Consider the following 21,194-nt stretch of genomic DNA (forward strand, 5'->3'; position numbering starts at 1 on the left):
GCTGCAGATAAACTTCAGTGTGCAGAATCTTGCTAGGCCACCTAAGTCTAAGTGACCAAAGCAATTAATCCAAATAAGGCTGAGACCGCTAGCAGTGATACTAACCAGCACAGCCAAATCCAAAGTGTACCCTGAACACCTGCTGGACTCTCCATTATGTTTGTGTCCAAAAAAAACTTAGTGTTGGACACTCCATTATGTTTGTGTCCAAAAAAAAACTTAGTGTAGGAAGCTGGGGAGTAAGGGAGGCTTGCCTGAAACCTGAATATTAGGAAGAGAACAGAAGTCAATTTACAGTTCAATAGCAAATACACAAGTTTACATGATTTAAAATGAATTCTTTTACAGTTGTAAGAACATACTATGATATGATTGTAACTCATTGATATTGATATATTTGTAGATTATCTCTCACTTGATATTTTTCATTGGGTTACTTAATAAACTTCTAAATCTCTTAAATCTACGGCACCTAAAACCTCTAATCTACAGCAAAAAGCAGCTCCCTGAGCTAGCAGCTTCACACATAACGTGTGGTTTGGCAGACAAACATGTTCCAGTACAAACACTATGAACATTTATCTGTGTAGATGCCTAGCTTCCAGCGATCACAAAGGAGGTACAGGAGCAGTTTTTACTGAGTATACACCTGTTACTAAATAGGATTTTTTTTTATCATTTATTTCAGCATGAGAAAACTTTAATGATTTGGTAGAACCGATCTTGGGATTAACCCATACAGTCACACACCAGAAAAGGAATAACCAACACCTCTTCTAAGTCCCTAAACAGAAGTATTAAGCAGTAAGTGTAAGGGAGTTAACAGTCCAGTTCTTCAGAAACAACAAAAAAAAAAGGACCATGAAGAGATTCTTATCCCACAATCATAAGGAAGATGGAATCACCAACAATTTTAGGAATGAAACACATGGAACATGAAACTATAAACAAGTTTTCGTTGTTTTTTTGTCTGCACAAACTGCTTTGGAGTCAGGCTGCAGTTAAGAGAGATGCAGGTTACTTACAGTCTTGGAAAATGGCAGTTTTGGTAACTGGAGTTAGTTCCAGGGACTGTAACATCACTTCTGTACAGTAGCCATACTCTGTTTGGATTTCCAAAACTACATTTTCTGACTGGCCTGACCCCTATCTAGCATTTCCAAGTTCAAGTTACCTTTTCAGAAAAGTATCTGCTTCACTACAAAGACTGCTGAAACACACAGTTGGTTAAGGTAGGTAGAAGAAAAGCTGTTTGTGTTGCAGATGCTTGTACTCATGATGCCTTCTAGATTCTTACTTTTATTTTGATATTTCATGACTGCACATTTCCTAAAAAGTATATACAGCACAATAGTTTAGTTCAGTTGAAAGAGGACTACAAAGATAACCTAGTCCAACTTCCTGACCTCTTCTGGGCTAAGCAGAAACTAAAGCCTATAATTGAAGGCACTGTCCAAACATCTCAACACTGACAGGGATGGGGCAACGAACTCCTCTCTAGGAAGCTTGTTCCTGAGTTTGATCACTCTCACAATAAAGAAATGTTTCCTAATGTTCAGTCTGAACCTCACTAGTACATCTTTGCTCCTGCCATTGGTACCCAGGAGCAAAGCCCAGCACCTCCCTCTGCTTTCTCTCCTCAGAGAGCTGCAGAGAACAGTGAGCTCACCTCATAGCCTCCTCCAGGACTGACAAACCCAGCGTCCTCAGCCTCTCCTCATAGGACATGCCTTCAAGTTTTGTTGCTATCCTCTGGATGCTTTCAAGGACCTTAACATCCTTCTAATATTACGGAACCTAGAACTGCACATAGTATTCAAGGTGAGGCCACATCAATACTAAATATTGCAGGAGAATCACCTCTTTCAACTGACTGCCTATACTGTGCTTAATGCACATCACAGGTCTGTTTGTCCCCTTGGCTGCCAGGACACACCGCTGGCTCATGGTAGCACCAGCATCTCCACATCCCTCTCTGCTGAGCTGCTCCAGCCACCTGTCTCCTGTGCGAGCCAACGTCTGGCATTGCTCTATCCTACATGCAACACCTGGCTGCACATCCAAGCTCATCCATTCTCTAACACATGGGTGTCCGACGTTCTGGCTTGCCTGGGCCACAGTGAATGAAGAGCAATTGTCTTGAGCCTCACTGTTTACTTTTTTTTTTTTAATTAAAACAAAACCATAAAGCTAATGGGATAATTCGTCCTCATTTTTGTGAAACTGCTGCATAAATGCCTGATTCAAGAGAAGTGGGTGCAATTCTTAGTAACTTATCAAAGTGTTCATTAGTGATTTTTAAATGAAATTTTACTCTTCCTATACTTCATCTTTGAAAACACTTGCTCACAAACGTATGTACTGCCAAAAAGCAATGACACGAATAAGATGTGATGGCAAAGCATGGGATATTTTTGTCTGGTAAGACAGATCTTATAAAAATCTGGTAAAGAGATATGATCTTTGAGTTGAATATTCAATTGCAACTCTATACATTCCATTTGAAAATTTGCAGGTAATGCATTTACATCAACTGAAAATGGAGTTGCAAATATACAGAAAAAAAGCTACTTTTTTCAGCCACCTTGAACCTATTTTGAAATTCCTTCACCAAAACAGAAAGCATGGATGGATGCATATTCTTCACTGTCCACAGGACTGTGTTTAGCCAGTACCAAAATGCTTTAAGTTATTTGCTGTAACTTGAATAAGCAGTGTGCTGTGCCCCCTCCACCCTTGTGTTAATTTCAGCCAAAACAGTGCTAATAACACACCTGAGTTTGGTTGTTGCTATGTGAGGGAAGTATGCTCAGAGCCAGATCAGGCCTCAGTGGGGATGACCCAGTGCCATAACGGCACAGGACAGACAGCAGGCTGTGGGTTGGACACATCTGGTCTAGGGGATGGGACTCATTCCTGGGATGAAGGACATGAGCATTTGAGGATTGCCCAGGACTTAATAAGAGGATGTTTAGAAGGAAGCAGAGGTGTTTAGCTGACCTGGGGAAGATGAGTGTGCAGAACTGATTGTTGAGGAGATACAAAGGGCCAGTCATGTAAGTATATGGTACACTAGTCAGCACACCTGCCTGGGTTGGTCTTGTCCTATCCCATAAAATTCCTTGCTACCACATTCCTCTCCACTCTGCCTGTATGTACATGTACAGGGCTCTGAGTGCTAATGTAGTCAGGAGTACCATTGTGTATACAGAGCAACTAACCCCATGATCACCAGCAATAAACAGAATGAGCTGGTGAGTAGGCAAGGAGGCTTGGGAGCAAGAGGGTTCTGAGTGGCGCCCTAAGGCCACTTCAGGGTATAAGAACACCACCAAGGCTCTAGGGTCAAGAGCTATGGGAGTAGGGGAGTCCTAGTCAGCTATATAATTAAACAGAAACTGGCCCAGGGCTCTAACCTCAGAGGCTTTTATGTCCAGGTCCAGAAACCAACAGACAGCTACTGGACAAACATGGTCTCAGCCTAGTTGCTGAAGGATTCCATCCTGCCCAGAGACACGTTCTAATCAGATGATCTCCCTTCTGCTCAGCCAGAGAGAGCAGCAGCTGAGCTCTTAACCACAGGGCAGTGGTGCTGCCTCCGTAAGAGGACCCTCACCTGCTAGACTTTGTGCACTGGTGCCGGCTATAGGGGGTATATACACATGCTCTGCATGCATGTGCCTGACAGGAATGCCCATTCAGCCTGATGCCAGGAGCAGCAACAGCAATCTTGCCTCTCACGAGTTTGGATATATACATAGATATATCAGAACCTGTTTTTCCTTAACAAAAATAGTTTCAAAAGCACTTGGAAAAGTGTAGTGTACTTTGGAGCTATGTAAGTAGGTGAGAAAAACTGATAACAGTATATGCATCAATTTACTACCTGAACGCATAGTTCACTTGCTCCTAATTCATTAACAAACAGTCTAAATAAAAAAAACTGAGTCCAGCTGTTGTGATCAAGTGATGCCTCAAGGATACAGCTATCATAACACACCTTACCAGATCTCATTCACAAAAAAACTTCTCTCCTTGAAAAAACACTAAGTTTCACAGAAGTTTTAGTTTGCTGTTCAATTAATAAAATGCCTCAAGTACACAAAGAAAATGGAGTTATTTGTACATATTTAAGCTTCTAGCTTAATAGCATTAAACACCTCGGTCATGTCCCAAAGGCCTAAAACCATATACAGAAACTGTCCAGAAGTACATAAAACACTAACAGACTGTCAAGAATACATAAAATAGTTTTAGCATCATGAAAAAACAACAACTTTGCTGTAAGGTTGTCTTCAGTGAAGATTCAACTTGCCAGTTAAAAAAGCCATTCAAGGAAAAATCACTGTCAAGTCTCATTTTATAATCATCTTACAATAAGAAACCAAAATTCAACTATTACTGATATACAGAAACTTGACGTAACAGCTTCCCAAACTTATATGAAATACAAAAATCAAGAAACACAGCACAGAATCTGGCATCAATGTATGAGTATTTCACAACACACAAAACAGTCTGAAAAAAAACGATAATGGTTAACACCCAAACATTACCAAATTGCCACTGTAATATTATGGTAATTTACAATAAAGCCCTCTCAATAAACAACACTTTTCAGACTATTTCATACAGAGACAATTTTGCAAAGACAAACAAGTACACCAATTATGTACTCTGTGGGAGAAGGTGTCCAACTAATCTACAATTGCTGTTAAGGGAGCTCCAAAAACCGAAGGAACCTTGTTACTGGTGACTTCTACATCATACTATTTTTATTTACTTTGAAATCTTTAAGACGATTTAAACTCACTAGTGAAGAGACTGCTTGTCACAAAACAACTGAGTAACAGCTTGATAATTCAGTTTCACTTTTTGAAGTACAAAGACCACAAACAGTATGTAGTGAATTATAAGCCACGTGATGAATCCATGCTAAACAAAAATCATATCCAACAGAAGACACATACAGGTAAAGCACAGATAGTCAATACTGCTTTCCAAAAGTAATATTCACACAGGAATAATTATCTATTTATTAAAGAAGTCATACTTTTACTGATTTCCTCCCAAAAAAGATAGTTATGAAAAGGCATACGAAAAGTTTGAGGCACAGTCAACTAACAGGAACTTTAGCACGTAAGAGACTCCATAGCATGGGGAGGGAATGAGGTGATGCTGGAAGTTAAAACAAAACAGACATGCAATGATGCTACATACTCCTATCTGTGAAAAAAAACTTCACTGTTACAGTCAGTTTAATAACTATAATTAAGTTGACAGTAGGAAGCTCTACAACATGTAGTGGGTGTCCAACCTTTTATCTCACCTGGGCCACAGAGTGAAAAAATCAACTTTCTTGTGTTGCATGTAGGATACATAACATAGTAAATGCAAGTAACAAAGCTTCATTTTTTATTAAACAAGAAAAAAAAAAGTGGGCCACAATTATAAAACTAGAAGGTTGGACACATATGCTCAACAATTTTCTCACTGCGAACATGAACCCAGCAGTTAAACATTTTACCAACAGCTAAACTTTCTACTAATTAGTATCTCATTTTACCAAAAGAAAATGGACTCCACATACAATCCATCTTGCAATCATTCAGTGAACTGTTCAATATGTGGAGACTTCACAATCCAGGACCCATAACCATGTTGCTCTAAGTAGCTGTGCAGCAACTTTTTAGCTTCCTGATACAAATTAGACTTGACCTGAAAGAGAAAAGGTAGAATCTTGAAAGATCTCAACTATAATGGTTACAGTGATCTGCATTCTTTAATGCCATCATATAATATGCATAAGAACAAGCCTTGCTGAAAGCAAAGCCTACAAATTTTATAGTTCTGTTCAATGCTGGATGGAAAACATTATAGAATCTAAAAACATACTATTTTTGTACATTCAATCATTTATTGGAATGGGAGAACTCCTCAGTTAAATACAATATGTATGTTTTGCAACATCTCTTCAGATCCAATAACATCTTTAAAGACAGAAAACAAGTCAATGTCGTCCAATGCAAATCTAAGTATATGTGAACAAGCAGTCAATTAACAAGCCATTCTGCTTTAAGTAGTTTAAAAAAAATCTTTATTAGAAAAAAACCAGCACATGTGCAAAAAACCCACTTGCAGAATATTCTGAAAAGAAAAATAAAGCTTTCAAAAAGTTTAATATGAAATTCTCAATTCTTCCACAAAAATACTTCATTGAATACTACCAATTCATAGGTAGAAAAATTATCTACCTATGTAGATATTCTACCTACAAATTGAATATAAAGCTGTGATTTTCAAAAAAAAAGAAACAAGGATTTTCCAGTATGAAACTAGCCTCACTGTGAGAAAAATGTTTAGTCTTTCTATCCTGAGCCAAAGTATAGAAGATTTTAATAGGAAGCGTGTCAAGACTGATACAGTGGATTGATTTTACTTGAAAACAGCGATTTCAGAGGTGCCCAGGTAAAAATTACAAGGCAATAATGGAATCCAGCTGCTCATGCAAATCTAGGAAGCAATACAGAAAGTCACTGCAGCCAACTGAACTGGTTTTGAGAGCAGCCATTAAGAGACCTCCTTTATTTCTTCTCCTTTTGCAGCTTACCTTAGCTTCATGGTACGTAGCGACTTGAAGCAGATCAGTTCGTTTTGCTCGCCCAGCAAGGCACTTGAAACGACTCAGCATTGCTGCCTTACAAAGGCGGCTTGCCATGGAAGAGCCACTTTTGAATGGCGAACTATAAGTAAAATAACAAAGAGCACAGTAAATCTCAGTAAGAAATACATTACAGGCATATTGCTTTGATTGTTACAGGGTGGGTTTTTTTGCCCCAGTGCTTTGCGAATTTAATCACATAATGTTGCTTCTGCTCTGAATGAGCAAAGCTGACACAAGTCAGCAGCTGAGAGAATTATAAAATAAGATGACCATGAACAGTTTTCAAACTGAAATTCATCTGAAGTGTTTGGTAGCACATATTTTGAAAAGTAAAGCATTCACTAGAACACATGATACATTATTTCATATTTTGGTATGTCACTGAAAGATCTCTAAAACTGTGTCTAAATACAGGATGCATACATTTAACACAAGAATCCCTCTCAATTGGATTATACTGTAGCCTTTACGTGTAGATTAAAAGCTGAATATTCAAATGCACAGAATGACAAGGCTAAGCATTTTCAATGTAAGGAACAAAGAAAAGAAATCTGACCTTTCAGTGACTTTTCCATTTAGCCCATCCACAACCTCCAGCTGCACATCTGACAACATCCAATTCAAACTAAGAGACCTCTGTTTCACATTCACTTGAATTGGTTGTACGGTGTTCACCAAGTAAGTAAATGATCTGTTGACCACGTAAAGCACTGGAAGCTTTGATGTGAGCGCATCGTCAATCCGTTGTCTTATAGCTATTTCTAACCCCTTCAAACTCCTGCAATTTCCATTTCCTAGTAAAAACAAAGCCAGTCATATGTAATTATATCAACAAACAAAAAATAAATCAATAAAGCAGCCAAGAACCCATCTGTTTCCATTGGTCATTGGAACATTCATTTTTTTCCTCCAAAAAGATTTCACTTGAAAAATCAGTTCCAGTATTTTTGTTTTGCAAAACTTGAGGTCTTTTTTTCTTTCAGAAGACTGTTATTTTCATTGGACATCTCCTTTCCAAAGTGGTAACTACTCTGTAACTTTTCACTGGGACACCATTAAAACAGAACTTTGATGTTCTAGATTAGTAAACACCCTAGTGAATTTACTCAATATTTGTCCATACTGAAACATATCTTACTCAAGAAAAGTTCTCAGGCTTTTACACCAGAAACTATCAAGCTGCAGATCTTCATTACACACTTTCATTGACTGCTTAAACGAACTTAATTTTTGTTGCTTCTCAAGGAATAATCATAAAATATCTACCAAATAAACACACTTCGGTCCTGAGCATCTTCAAGGAGTATTCATATAATATGTTACTCTTTTATTTAACATTATAGATTTATTACTATTTACTTTGAACAACACTTGAGTGAACCTGAGAAGCTCTTGTATCACTTTCTTTTAAGTAAGAGTGCCCAAACTTCCTTACACTCATCAGGCAGTTGTTCTGTGCCACAGCTTCAATGTCTGGGGAGTTCAGAGACTTGTGTACTAAGCCTCATAATACAAGTGCACAGAGATTAAAATCTTGAAGATAATACTTACTAATTCCATCACACAAAGAAATGCGTACTCTTGACAGCAGTACTGCCTCTTTGAATGCTACAAAACCCTGAGAACTTATTATCACCTTGATAATTTCTGTTCCAGAACAGGACATCTATTTACAATGACCAATAGAAACTAGTGAAAACCAAGTGTTTAAAAAAAAAAAAAGGAAAAAAAAAACCAACCATCAAGACTCCAAGACACTCTCATAGAGCTGTTAAGCTTCCCTGGGGCAAAACTGAGCATTTTGGTGTTTTCAGTTGTATTAGGAAAGTTTTTCCACAACTACTCATTTCTACCACTAGCCGAGTACACTGTCACCCTGAAGTCACCACATGTGACCAAATAGCTAACACAGCATTCATCACATTCATCACATCTAAGGTATGTGGTACTTTCTCAGTATTAAACATTTTATCTATTATAAAACAATAGCTAAATAAAAACACAATGACAAAAAAATGAGACAGTTTTACATTAGGACAATTCCAAAGTAAGTGAAAACAAAACATTCTGCAGTTCTTTGGAAACCAAACAACTTCATTCAGTTCACCATTTTAATTTTATTATAAAATATAATCAAACTTGAAGATGAAAACACAGATAAAAGACTGAAGTTTATCAGGCTTACCTACAAGAATAGTGTTGATATACACTGGTTCAATGAAGTAACTCAGCAGCGCTCCCTGAACGCCAACCACTTCCCATTTTGTTAACTTGTCACTAGCTGACATACTTATTACTCTCACAGTTTTAGAAGGACAAGAAAGAGAAAGATAAACCTTGCCTTCTATAGCGACATGGAGACACAGTTCTTCAGCAGCTTGGCAAGCAGTTAGAGAATGTGGATTAAGACATCTAAAGTAAGACAAAAAAAAGAAATCTCAGTGAGGAAAGTACTCAAAAATTATTATAAAGTGCTTTTTCTCCACAATCACTTCTAAGTAAGTAACTTCCCTCTAAAAACCTATCCTTAAATTAACTCACTTGATACATAAGCCAACCTGCTGTATCAGAAGAAAGCATTTCTCAGAGTTCGTCTCTTTGACCAGACCAGACAAAAAGAAAAAAAAAAAAAACGTGATCAATCAACCACTATGAAGTAGCTGGCAAACTGCATCCAGTTTCATTAACTACTACTTTCTCAGAACGGGCTTTGATACAGAAAAAATAATACCTAAAACCTTCAGCAATTCTAGTGGGAAAGGCTCCCCCAGTCAGCACGACTGGGGATGAACTGGCTGCGACTTCCAGCCTGCAAACTGTTTTCTGAACACCAAAACACAGTATGAAAGAATTGAGCTGCCTTGGACACGTGAAGAAGTTTGACTGCAAAAGTTTGAAAGAGGCAAACCTCCATACCACTATTGAGAGAACAAAGTAATACTGCTCAAAACAAGTTGGATAAATCGACTGCTTCAGTTAAATCTCAAAACTATTAAAATTTCAAGAACGTAACAAAAGCTAGAAAGAATGGAGGCAAGCAGAGGAGTCTATTTGCCTCATCAAGTCTTGCTCATTACCTCTTCCCATCCTCCAACGAAGCAGAACAACTCTGTACACTTTCCATAGCATACACAATTCAAGACTACAGCCTAGCCCTGTGGTGTAAAGGATGACATTGTCACCACATTTGCTTCCTCAATGTGGAAACTAACACCATCTCAGAGTAGAGGTTAATAGATAACTAGATAATCCGTAATAAAATAACATTCTGAAATCACAACCCACATACAAGTTTTGTGTACCAACACGTTATGCTTACCACCACCACTCTGTACACTAATGCTTTCAAAATATGAAAAAATTCAGCAGAGGCTTCCCCACTATTTTAAACATGCAACAACGCATTTTTCACACTCATGGTGATCACCGAAACCAATTAACTTTCCATTACAATACCTCTGAGAATACCTGGGTACTTACAACTGTGTTTTTATCTGAGCAGATCCTTTTGGCAGCTGACTCATATAGAGATAGATATTTATATTCCGCTTTAGGGTAAGCAGCTTCGAGTCAGGTGCTGTGCAAAACAGGGATTGCTCTCTGTGTGCTGGATTTTCATTATAGAACAGCAAAAGATGTCGATAAAAATATCTAAAATGAAGCAGTGACAACAGGTGTAAGAGATACTAAATTGTTTAAAAACACGTGAACATTCACATTTCATTTACACTGACTCAAAAATAATCTCAAAGGGACACACTAAATAAATGCAAATGTATTTGTATTTACTCTCAAAAAAGTAAAACTAAGAACTGGCTACAGAAGTAGCAGTAACAACTTGTACGCAGAATCTCACCGGAGAAGAGAACGCCGTGCAGTAACAATGGCATGGCTGTCGTGCACCACTCTTCCCTCAGGTGAATAATCATTGCTGTAATTACAGTCTCCTGTTCCTAGAGCTACGACTTTATGCTCTCCACCTAAGAAGAAAACACACATGCAATAAAACACAATGGTCAGTCAGTCAAAACACAAAGTTAAATTAAACAGTAAGTACCAAAATAAAGACCAAACAACTGAGACAGAGTAGGGATTACTGTTCTATATGGCTTTACTGGTGCAAGAACATCGGTTTCCTTTAACCGTGGGGCAATTTACTCTGCTCCTGGCCTGATACATGCAGATGGGTCTCACCTGTCTCAAAGGGGGAAACAAATCCCAGCCCAGGAGCTGGCAGGGCTCGTAGAGAAGGCTTTAAATGAGATAGGAAGGGGAGAGGGGATAAAACCAGACCTGCCAGAGATGAGCCTAGGGGAACAATGTAGGACTGCAGGGGTGGAGAGGGCAAAGGGCTCAGCTCAAGTGCATCTACACCAATGCACCAATCTGGCTGGCAACCAGTCATGAATGGTGCTCCTCAGGGGTCAGTACTGGGGCCTGTCCTGTTCAATATCTTTATGGATGACTTGGATGAGGGCACTGAGTGCACCCTTGGTAAGTTTGCAGATGACACCAAGCTGCCAGGAAGTGTTTATCTGCCTGGGGAAAGGAAGGTCCTATTGAATGATCTGGACAGGCTGGACTGCTGAGCTGAAGCAAATGGGATGAAGATCAACAAGACCAAGTGCTGGCCTGCACTTTGGCCAAAACAGCCCCAGGCAATGCTACAGGCTTGAAGCAGGGCAGTAGGAAGACTGCGTAGAGGAAATGGACCTGGGGGTGTTGGTCAATACTCAGCTGAACATGAGCCAGCAGTGTGCCCAGTTGGCCAATGGCATCCTGGCTCGTATTAGAGCATTGCCAGCAGGAGCGGGGAAGTAATCATACCTCTGTACTCAGCACTAGTGAGGCCGCACCTCGAGTACTGCATTGTTTTGGGCCCCTTACAACAAGAAAGATACTGAGGTCCTGCAGTGCGTCCAGAGAAGGGAAACAAAGATGGTGAGAGTTCTGGAGAACAACTCTTAGAAGGAGCAGCTGAGGGAGCTGGGATTATTTAGTCTGGAGAAGAGGAGGCTCAGGGGTGACTTTATAGCTCTCTACAACTGCCTGAAAGGAGGTTTTGGCAAGATGGGGGTTGGATGTTAGGAAATACTTATTCAACTTATTCAGTTGTCAATCCCTGGCACAGTCTGGCCAGGGAGGTGGTGGAATCACCGTTCCCAGAGGTTTCAAGGAACATTTAGATGTTGTACTGAGGGACATGGGTTAGTGGGAAATACTGGTGGTGATGGTCGTTCAGATTGGATGATCTTAGAGGCCTTTTCCAATCGAGATTCTAGTCCGATTCCTCTTTAAGACAGCACATTGAAACACAATGAATATTTACAATGAAGCCAACAATAAAGAGTATGTCAAAGAACAGCTACTGTTTACGTGCAAGGTCAGAAACACATTGAATCAAGGCTCCTAGGGAATACAGGCTAGACTGCTCAAGCCCCAGTATCCTGCATCAAAACTGACTTGCCTTTCTCAATGATGAAGGCTGCCAGTGAACCTCCACAGCTTTGGTACTCAGGATTTTCAGCAGTCAGGCTGTTAAATACTCCTTCAACCGTCTGCAAAAATTTCTGATATATATGGTGTCGTCCTTCTAAACAGAACATTAGAAGCCAGCAGGACACAAATGTGCAGAGGGAAAAACAGGCAGCATCAAGCACTGAGCAGATAATAAATTTACAGACATGGTAAAAGCACTAGCACCAACATATACTTGTGCCTCTGACAATTACAAGGATGGATGTGAATAAATGAAAGACAAGAATACTGCTAACACTTAATGGTTTTACTATTCATGGTAAACTAGGAACATGGATAAAGTTTATCATATACCAGACATGATACTTCAAAGAAGGACAGCAAGGCTTTATCCGTTCCTATCCCTGATTCAAGATTTTAGTTCATGAAATTCACTTGAGTTGTGTCTGTCAGCACTTGTCCATGTGCTACTTAAGTGACCAATTCTTCCATCATTCTGTGAAGACAACATGTATAAAATAACAGAACCCACATACAGACCACAAAGCGTTTTAAAAGAAGTATTAAACAAAAACAAAATATTTTCTTTATAGATTCAGATCACACAGATAAACAACTCCTTACCAAAACTGATCCTTGAAACATCAATAGAGCTTGCTGGAGTTTCAGGCTCAACCAGAATACGGGGAGGACCTGAGGATTCAAGACAACTTCCAATAGGCATCAACAATACAAATTTCAAAACACAGATCAAACACTATTTTCAGAACATTTAACCTTCTAATTCTTTAAGAATGAGAGATTTTTTTCTGAAGCCCTTATAAGAATGGAACTATTTAAGCAACAATCCTTAAATAAAGGTAAACATTATGGTAACTTCATTCTTTTGCAAGTAGTAACACAAAGCCGAGAACATAATTATAGAAATTCAAACATACTCAGGGAACAACTTGATACTGCTGTAATCAAGCAATTAGTAAATCAAGTGCAACAGATGAATTAATTCCTTCTGCAATTCTCCCTTCTGTGCATACAACTCTGATGCAACTCATAGTATAGAGGAGACAAAGAATTTCAAAACTAAACAACAAATAACTGGCAAAAGGACTCAAAACTGACAGAGGTTGTGACACCAAAGCATTTCACAAAGCTACACAGGGATTTTAGGTAGAAAAGCTCTAAGCAAGTCTTTTCAAGTTCTGCTCAAGTACTGCTTGAATATTTACTTGACTTTCCAGAAGCTGGTACCACCATATACTCCAACTTCAGTAGCTCATCAAGAGCCAATTTAGCTGCACTCTGCTTAGACTCCTTCTTGCTTCTTCCCAATCCTGTCTTGTAGTAAACACCATCCAACACAGCACTAATGCCAAAATAAGAACTTATGGCATGCCCTTTTAAGGAGAAAAAGAAAATCATGATTAGTAACACTAAATAACGTATTCTTTTCCATAGCTTTATGCACTTAGATTTATTTCAAACATCAGTACAAGACAGAAAGATGATTATAACAAAATACCTTTCACCTCCACAAGTATCCTGACAGTATTCATTCACTATACTTCTCATAAAGCTCTCTTCCAGCTCTAACAAGTATTAACAAAACACCACATTTTCCAAATTGCCTGGCAAAACCACCACACCAGTTCCAAGTGTCAGTAAGTAGGGCAAGCAACCCACCATTGTCAGCTCATCGGACAAACAATGACTGACAGGGCAACAAAAGCCCTCTTTAATTAAAGCAAGGCAACCTGTGACAGAACTATGCTCAGCAAGGGAAGAAATTGGATGCAACCAAAGAAGTTTATTAATTATTTGCATTTCAGAGAAGACATGCATTTAAAAAAAGTAATCTTATGCCTACAGAGAGCAAGATAAAATAGCTTAATAAAAGAGCAGATCAAAATATATTTACAGAGCAGAGCCTTCAATCTCTCAAATGGCTAGCTTTCCCATACTGATGAGGTACCTTGTTAAGTCATCCAGCCTGCATTCATAGAAAACTTCTACTAGGGCAACTGTGAGAAACCTCCATAACAGCAGTAAAGACTGGGAGAAAAGAGCTTACCCCTATCCAGACCTCTCCTGTCACCTTTCTGAAGATTTGAGAACAAGAAAAACAAAATAGAGTTGGGACAAAAATCCCAGAAATAGATGCATGTTAAGTAATATTCATCTTAATACTAAAATAATGAGGAAGAAGCCCTATGGTAATGTAACAAAGAGGCACACCTACCACATGGTATGAGAGGGATAAATATTAAAAAAGAACTATATCAGGGTGAAAAAAAGCAACAGAAAAAACAATAACAGGAAAGTTGTCAGGTAACTTGCAAATACAGAACCTCTGCTTTATAAAGGGAACACTGAAACACCTGAAATGAGGAAAAAGACTGCTATTTAGCCACAACACACAATTTTTGTACTAAGTTTTAAATGAAAAGATTTAGACTCGCAGACAGAAACTGGAACACAACAGCATACTACATCTGATTCAACTTACAGCTCTTCAGCAGAATAAGGGAATTCCTCATGAAAAACAGGGCTGGCCCTCCTCCAAATCATCAGCTGATAAATCCTAACACAAACGAGCAAAAGTTTTGCCCACATCATGCAAGACCATTGAGGTGAGCAGACATTCAGGCTACTGCACAGAAAACTCGCTCAGAACATTATATGCAGCCCTGCTCAGAACGCAGCCCAAGCTGGAATGAATGTAAGAGGAAAGACCACCAGGGAAAAGGACAACTTCTCTTACAGAGGTATCGCAGGAATGCTCAGGTTTCCTGACTCTGCCCCCTGGACAAAATACAAAATAAAAAAAGTTCCAGGGCAGCAAACAAACGCTGCACCCCAAAGGAGAACAACTGCTTCTACAGGAAGAAAAAACAACACACAAAACTGGGAACACGGCAGTCATGAGGAAGCTCAGTCAGGAAGCTAGAAGCAGATTCTGACCAAAGCACAACAGCTCCGAAAGGGCAGCAAGCAGCCACAAGAATGAGAAAGGCAATCGCTTCCCAGGGAAAAAAACGCTCATGTGAGGGGAGTGCAACCAACATTAAAAAATAAATAAATAACTTATGTTAGCGGCATCAATGCTAGCCCAAGAAATTGAAATAATCTCAAACATATAAAGAATATATAAAGAAAGAAGCATTTACCTGCCACACCGGTCTCTTTGAAATCAAGCTGCATGCCGTACCTTTGTGCAAAGCGGTGCAGGGCTGACACTGGGTTCACTGCGCCCTTCTGGTACCCCGCAACGAGCTCTGCCAGCCACCCGTCCTGCACCACCGCTAGCTCTGGGGCCGGGCGAGGCAAAGACATCGCTGCAATGAGAACAAGGACTAAACATAAAGGAAAAACGGAACGCTCTCTTCAACGGTTTGGCTACAAGAAATGTTTTGTAGACAGCTCTCGGCGCTAGAGAAAACGCACCGACAAGGAAACCCAGCAGCGCCAAAGCTACACAAGTTTCCTTCAGAGGCACTAACAGCTCGTTTACACAGCCAGTCCCAACGAACGAGCTGAAAGCTATACCTGGGTTTTCTCTCGTCTTCAGGGCACCCGGTCCGTGCTGGCCCTGGGAAGGCGCGAGCCCGTGCCTGACAGCCGCGGGGCTCAGCAGCCGGGCGGGAGCCTGCAGCAGCACAGCCTTCTCCTCCGCGGGCTCACAGGCGGCCGTCCCAGCCCTCCGCACGCTGTCGCTGCTGGCGGCCATCCCCGATCAACCTGACGGAGCTCAACAGGAACGGTGTCAGACGCTAAAGACCCTGCGGGCCGGGAAGCTCCGGCACACGGACCTCACCACCACGGCCGGCGCAAGGGTAGCTCGAGCAGCGAGCAGGCAGCACCTCACGGCCGCCCGCCGCGTGCCCAGGCGCGAGGAAGAAGGGCCGGGCCTCGTTTTGGCGCTCAACGGCTGCGGCGCGAGGAGCGGCTCCGCGTCCCAGCGGGCAGGGCGGCGCCCACAGCGCGCAGCCGCGGCCCGAAATGGGGAGGCGGCTGTTGGGAGCGGCGAGGCGATAGGCGCTCTCGTCGACAGCGGGGTAACCGCCTTAAATGAGACGGGATGCAAAGTTACACTTAAAACACTTTTTTAATCAAAGAAGTTGAACAAAAAAACCAAAACCCTGTACAATAGTTAAATTTTATTACAAGTGTAATAAACTTAAAGATTTTTAGCACTAAGGCGATCACAGTTTCATAAGTTATATATATATATAAATTTACACAAGTCTACATTGACAACTCAATTACCAGTCACATCAACAAAGGGGCTGTGTTATGGCAAAAGAAGTTTAATAAAATTCACAGTAAATCTGCAATATTTTGAAGATGCAGGAATCATATTGCACAGAATAAACCAGTGGGTGCCGAGAAGCGACTGCCAGTGTTCGGGTGTTCCTTCACAGAATATACATCGGTCGTAACCATGCAATACTTCCAATACAGAATGGTATCAAGTACCACAGTAAACAGTTACTCACAATGTAAGCTCTAAATAGAGTAGCAAAATGCTGTTAGGTTTCTCTTTAAACCATATATAAACCTTGTAATAAAACACTTTGATAAAAATCAAACGGAATGGTGGTTGTCACATTATTGTTCAGTACTCCTCTTTGTCTTTTCCTTTCTTTTCCTTTTCATCCTGTAGTGCAGTACCGAGTTTCTTTATCAGAACGGACAGAACCTTGTCCAAAGGATCCATCACCCCACGCTGCAGCCACTTGGGGATGGTAGTCCTGGCGTGGTGGAAGCCCAGTTTTTGGAGGATGTAGTCAACACCAACGGGGTCAATTTTCCTCCCAGTCCAGGATATCAATCTTTAAAATAAAATAAATAAATAAATAAATCCAAGAAAAACAATAGTAGGTGGATTCAGTCTCAGGTATAGATCACAACTAGCTTTCTGGAACTACCTGCATTTATAATTCATGTGCATCTCACCTTCCAGACCAGCACTAATAGCCAAAGATAAAACTATTATAGCATCTATGTAATTGATCCATAGCAGCTTGGAAACACTTGTGGTGTGAAGGACAGTACCCATAAATAAAATGCATAGACAAAGAGATTACAGGTAAGTCTGCTTGTTACCTGAGTGTGGGCTCCAAATGCCAAGTATTGCAGATAAATTCTCTCCAGTCAACTGTAGTGTAAGTAATGCTTTCCTCTGCTTCTCTCTCTGTGGAGCTGTCCTCAAGTACACCAGCAGAGTTTTTCTGCCCTGGACGAGAAGCCAAAATGCGAGGAGGAAAAATAGCTACAAAAGGGAGAGGGGCAGAAGAAAAAAGCAACCAGTCAGCTTGAGCATCTCATGTGAAGCCTCATACATCTTAAAAGAAACTCCGGAGCGCATTGCCAACAAGAGAAAACCAGCTCGTGTTTCACATTGTTTTGTAAAAACTTCTCAATTTCTAGCAACAGTTCTGGTTTCAACAAAGCACAAATAAAACATATAAGGAAAACTTAAACATTAGTGGATGGTACAGGAATGTGGAATTGTTTCCTCTGCCACCCAACCCATCCATATACAGAGTATTTCTTTCAAACTCATCATGGCACACAACAAAGCATATTGCATCCCATAGGCTACATGTGAACACATACTTAGTTTTTAATTTTTTTTTTATTGACAGCATACTCTGAGCAGGAAGATGATGAGGGAAAGTAATTAAAATTCATCTTTGCCCAAGGGCATGAAGGAAACCTGAACCCAGCTCTTCCCTGAGTTTAAATCCTAGAACATAGAAAAGGAACAGCAGCCCTTTCCCCCTCCAAACAGCACAACGAATAAAATAGATGCACATATCTGAATTAGGATTGAATTTAGAAATACTTTGGATAACAGGAGCAGAGTGCCCTGAACAGCAGAGACATGGCAGTATGCTATTTGTACCATCTGTATGCAACTGCTCTGCTTCTAGTTCTCTAGGACTTAAAGTCAGCTGAAATGATTCCCATGCAACGCTGCACTTTTTGCTAGGTGCTAGAACACCTCTTGGCTTTAAACTCCCCTCCCAAAAAACAGAACAAAAGAATTTGGTTAATGTAAAGTTAAATTTCATTTATGAGCAATTGAAAGAAGTAGCTATCATCTCATAGCACTAAGCCCAGATTTCAGATCTCAAAAATATTTATTGTCAATCAGTATGTAATTGTCTGACTAGTGTTACCTCAGATACCAACAGCTTACCTTTTTCTTTTTCTTTTAGATAAGCCGACACCAAGTCATGCAGAAACATGATCAATTCAGCATCCATAGTTACACAGATGTGGTCTGTAAATTCAGTTACCACACTGCATTCCACCTTTGGTTTAACGCTTGTATCTACAATCAGATTGAAATAACATTAATACATTTTAAGTACATACTGCATAAAAGTATACTGAATTTTAGTACAAATGATCCCATACTGAGCAGGCATTTCCCCCTATTCCATTTGTAGTCTGCAAACAATATTTTGAAAATAGGAGCATGACATTTAGGTTCCTCTCTCCTATTTCCTTTTTCAGTAAAGGCCTTTTCTAACTTATAAACCAACTTCCTCAGAACAGCCAGCCTAGCTGTAATGTTCATATTCATTTCTTAGCAAATGGGTTTTTTCTGCTTGTTTGTTTCTTTGTTTTAAAAGCAACCAGTATCAGGACTAGGTTTTCACTTCCTCATCAGAATTCCCTCTGCATTTCATTACAAAAACGTGTCCTTTACTGCATATAGCTGCTGTAATTTCTAGAAAAAATCCTCTTATCAGCACAGTATTTTTGTATTTAACCCCTTATTTATGAGAAACAGCTTTAGATCAAGGAAGGCAAATTGTTTTTAATATACCTTGTAATGAAGGCTCTTGGGGCTCTTGGACATGAATAGATTTAAAATCCAGCTGCATCCTTGGCAGTGCAAAGATGGTTTCAGTTTCATGATTGTAACTAGAACCACCTCTGAAACCACTCAGCAAGCTTGAGCTTTTCACAGTTGTGCTGCTCTCTGGGTTATTAGCGTCAACATTTCGAAGTAAGTTTAACTCTACAAGGACAATGGCAAATACCTTAATTCAGTAACATTAAAAAAAACAAAAACAAACCAGTTCTGTCAATGCAAATAATGGCAAAATTTCACAAAATTTAATACTGGCAATTTCATATACTGAAAAAAAAAAAACCAACAACTTCTAATAAAGAAGAGGGGAGGAAACATATGTCAGTACTGTAACATAGAAACATTTATTTGGATGGTTAAAGTCCAAGTTTTATTCATCTGACCACCTTATCACAACTCTGTTCTAACAATGAATTTTCAGTTAAGTGAAATACAGACAATGGATTCAAAGCATGCCATCTGTGTTAGAAAATAAGACAGGGCTTACTCTGAAAATAAATGTTTCTTATGGATGCAAGTGACACCTAAATTCACTGAAGCAGCACTGATATAAAAACCACTATCAAAACAGGTATCCAACTTTGTCATGATACTTTCGTTATAGCATACATGCAACATTAATTATATTGGTTATTTTTTCAGTTATTAAAATTTGTGACAAGACAAAATGTTAAGAAAGGTTACTACTTCACATTAAAACTGTTGTTCATATTATTCATTAACCAGCCCCCCAGAAAAATCAAACAATCTAAAGTCACTGTTGATGTACTTAAATAGTCTGGATGTAGCAAAATAGGGCTATGTAAAAACAATTAACAATATATTTTCAATAACTTTAAAGTATTTTTTAAGAAACTATAAACTGGTATTTCTGACTATAAAGCATAATCTGTTATTCCACACTTTGCTTTAACAGTCTGTAGAAGAAAAGCTTCCATTCAAGCTCTCTTCTCCTTAGATCCCTTGAAATTTAACACAATCTGCATTGACTGACAAGCAAACCAATCCCAAAATGTAATTGATATGAAACTTACCTTCATTCCTTGTGGCTGTAACATAATTGAACCACTCTTTCACACTGGCAACTCCATGTGGAGGGTTTTCATGGCGGCGCCTTGTTATTTTTGTGATTGTCGCCATGGGGCTTTCGAGTGCTCCACATGGCTTGGTGACCATAGTGTTATGGCCTAAATGAAAGTCTAGGGTTTGCACGATGTATGTAGAATGTTCACTAGTACCTGCATCGAAGGTGTGATGGATACAGAACAGGAGGGAAAAGAGAAATGGAAAAGAAAAACACACCAACTTAGTAAGGGTAGTGGGATTTTTCCTCTCCCTTGCACAGGTATCTACCAGAAATAATTACTAATCCAATTGCATCAAAAATCTGTGCTACGCTTACAAACAACAAAAAGATTTAAATCCTCCTTATCTACAGATAGTAAAAATTTCCCAACATGAAGACAAATAAATAGTAAGATATTCAAAATTCATTATGTAGAAATGAAAGGCTGCATCAATGCAGACATGCAATTAACAAGACAATCAGTCCCCTTCCTATGCACACTCATACACTTCGATTATATAATAATATACTTGGGTTTGTTTTTTTAAATTATTCTGACATGTCAGTATATTCTTCAAAAGTTCATTTAAAAGATATGAAGAGATGAGGAAATGGTTTAAATTACCATCTTCCCAAACTTTCTGTGCTTCCGTCCAAAATGCAATATTGGGTTCTTCAAGGTGAAATAAGGCCCAAGATTTTGAACGGAAATTCGGCCCATGGAAACAAGCCAGAGTCATATGGTTTCCATGCAAGCTCATGGATCCTCCAAACTGCATTCCATCTTCTGGCAATGGCATCTGAAATAAGGATATATGGCATCCAGACACCACCTTCAGAACTCCTGGCCAATGACGATGATGGGCTGCATCTAATACTAAAAACAAAAAATGCAATAACAAAAACAAACTTCAATAAAGAGAAAGACACAGGAAATTTGCTGCCATAGTTACATATTTTATTCAAAATAGAGACACCATGGGTAATTTCAATGAGCACATTGTATCATCTTCGCCATCTGAGATGGTTGTAGCTTATGAATACCAGAACAAGCATACTTGTGTTCAGATAAAAAATGGCTTCAGCTCAAGATTAATAGA

At 39.5% G+C, this 21,194-nt stretch overlaps 2 protein-coding genes across 16 annotated transcripts in view; both read right to left on the reverse strand.

Annotated features, from left to right (window-relative positions):
* ADAD1 (adenosine deaminase domain containing 1) overlaps positions 1–16,077 on the reverse strand; it is a 70,946-nt gene extending 54,869 nt beyond the window's left edge. For 2 of the 5 annotated variants that reach the window (XM_090139173.1, XM_090139172.1), the window contains exons 1-11: positions 15,686–16,077; positions 15,307–15,474; positions 13,369–13,536; positions 12,767–12,835; positions 12,132–12,257; positions 10,521–10,644; positions 10,145–10,315; positions 8,850–9,076; positions 7,221–7,458; positions 6,611–6,743; positions 5,591–5,718 (exon numbers count right to left, since the gene is read on the reverse strand). In XM_090139173.1, the coding sequence (XP_089995299.1) occupies positions 5,605–5,718; positions 6,611–6,743; positions 7,221–7,458; positions 8,850–9,076; positions 10,145–10,315; positions 10,521–10,644; positions 12,132–12,257; positions 12,767–12,835; positions 13,369–13,536; positions 15,307–15,474; positions 15,686–15,866 (1,719 nt within the window). In that variant the 5' untranslated portion in view covers positions 15,867–16,077 and the 3' untranslated portion in view covers positions 5,591–5,604. Of the gene's footprint in view, positions 1–5,566; positions 5,719–6,610; positions 6,744–7,220; positions 7,459–8,849; positions 9,077–10,144; positions 10,316–10,520; positions 10,645–12,131; positions 12,258–12,766; positions 12,836–13,368; positions 13,537–14,645; positions 15,173–15,306; positions 15,475–15,685 lie in introns of those variants that run through there. The other 3 variants (XM_090139174.1, XM_090139171.1, XM_090139176.1) reach the window with 3 other exon arrangements.
* A 197-nt stretch (positions 16,078–16,274) lies between these two features.
* BLTP1 (bridge-like lipid transfer protein family member 1) overlaps positions 16,275–21,194 on the reverse strand; it is a 108,557-nt gene continuing 103,637 nt past the window's right edge. For 10 of the 11 annotated variants that reach the window (XM_031596854.2, XM_031596851.2, XM_031596856.2 and 7 more), the window contains 6 exons: positions 20,720–20,971; positions 20,063–20,266; positions 18,981–19,175; positions 18,345–18,479; positions 17,246–17,411; positions 16,276–16,971 (listed from right to left, as the gene is read on the reverse strand). In XM_031596854.2, coding sequence (XP_031452714.2) covers positions 16,755–16,971; positions 17,246–17,411; positions 18,345–18,479; positions 18,981–19,175; positions 20,063–20,266; positions 20,720–20,971 — 1,169 coding nt within the window. In that variant the 3' untranslated portion in view covers positions 16,276–16,754. Of the gene's footprint in view, positions 16,972–17,245; positions 17,412–18,344; positions 18,480–18,980; positions 19,176–20,062; positions 20,267–20,719; positions 20,972–21,194 lie in introns of all 11 variants that reach the window. The other variant, XM_090139165.1, reaches the window with a different exon arrangement.

Source organism: Phasianus colchicus, chromosome 4 (genome assembly GCF_987193195.1).
Source record: "Phasianus colchicus chromosome 4, bPhaCol1.hap1.1, whole genome shotgun sequence".
Lineage (NCBI taxonomy): Eukaryota > Metazoa > Chordata > Aves > Galliformes > Phasianidae > Phasianus > Phasianus colchicus.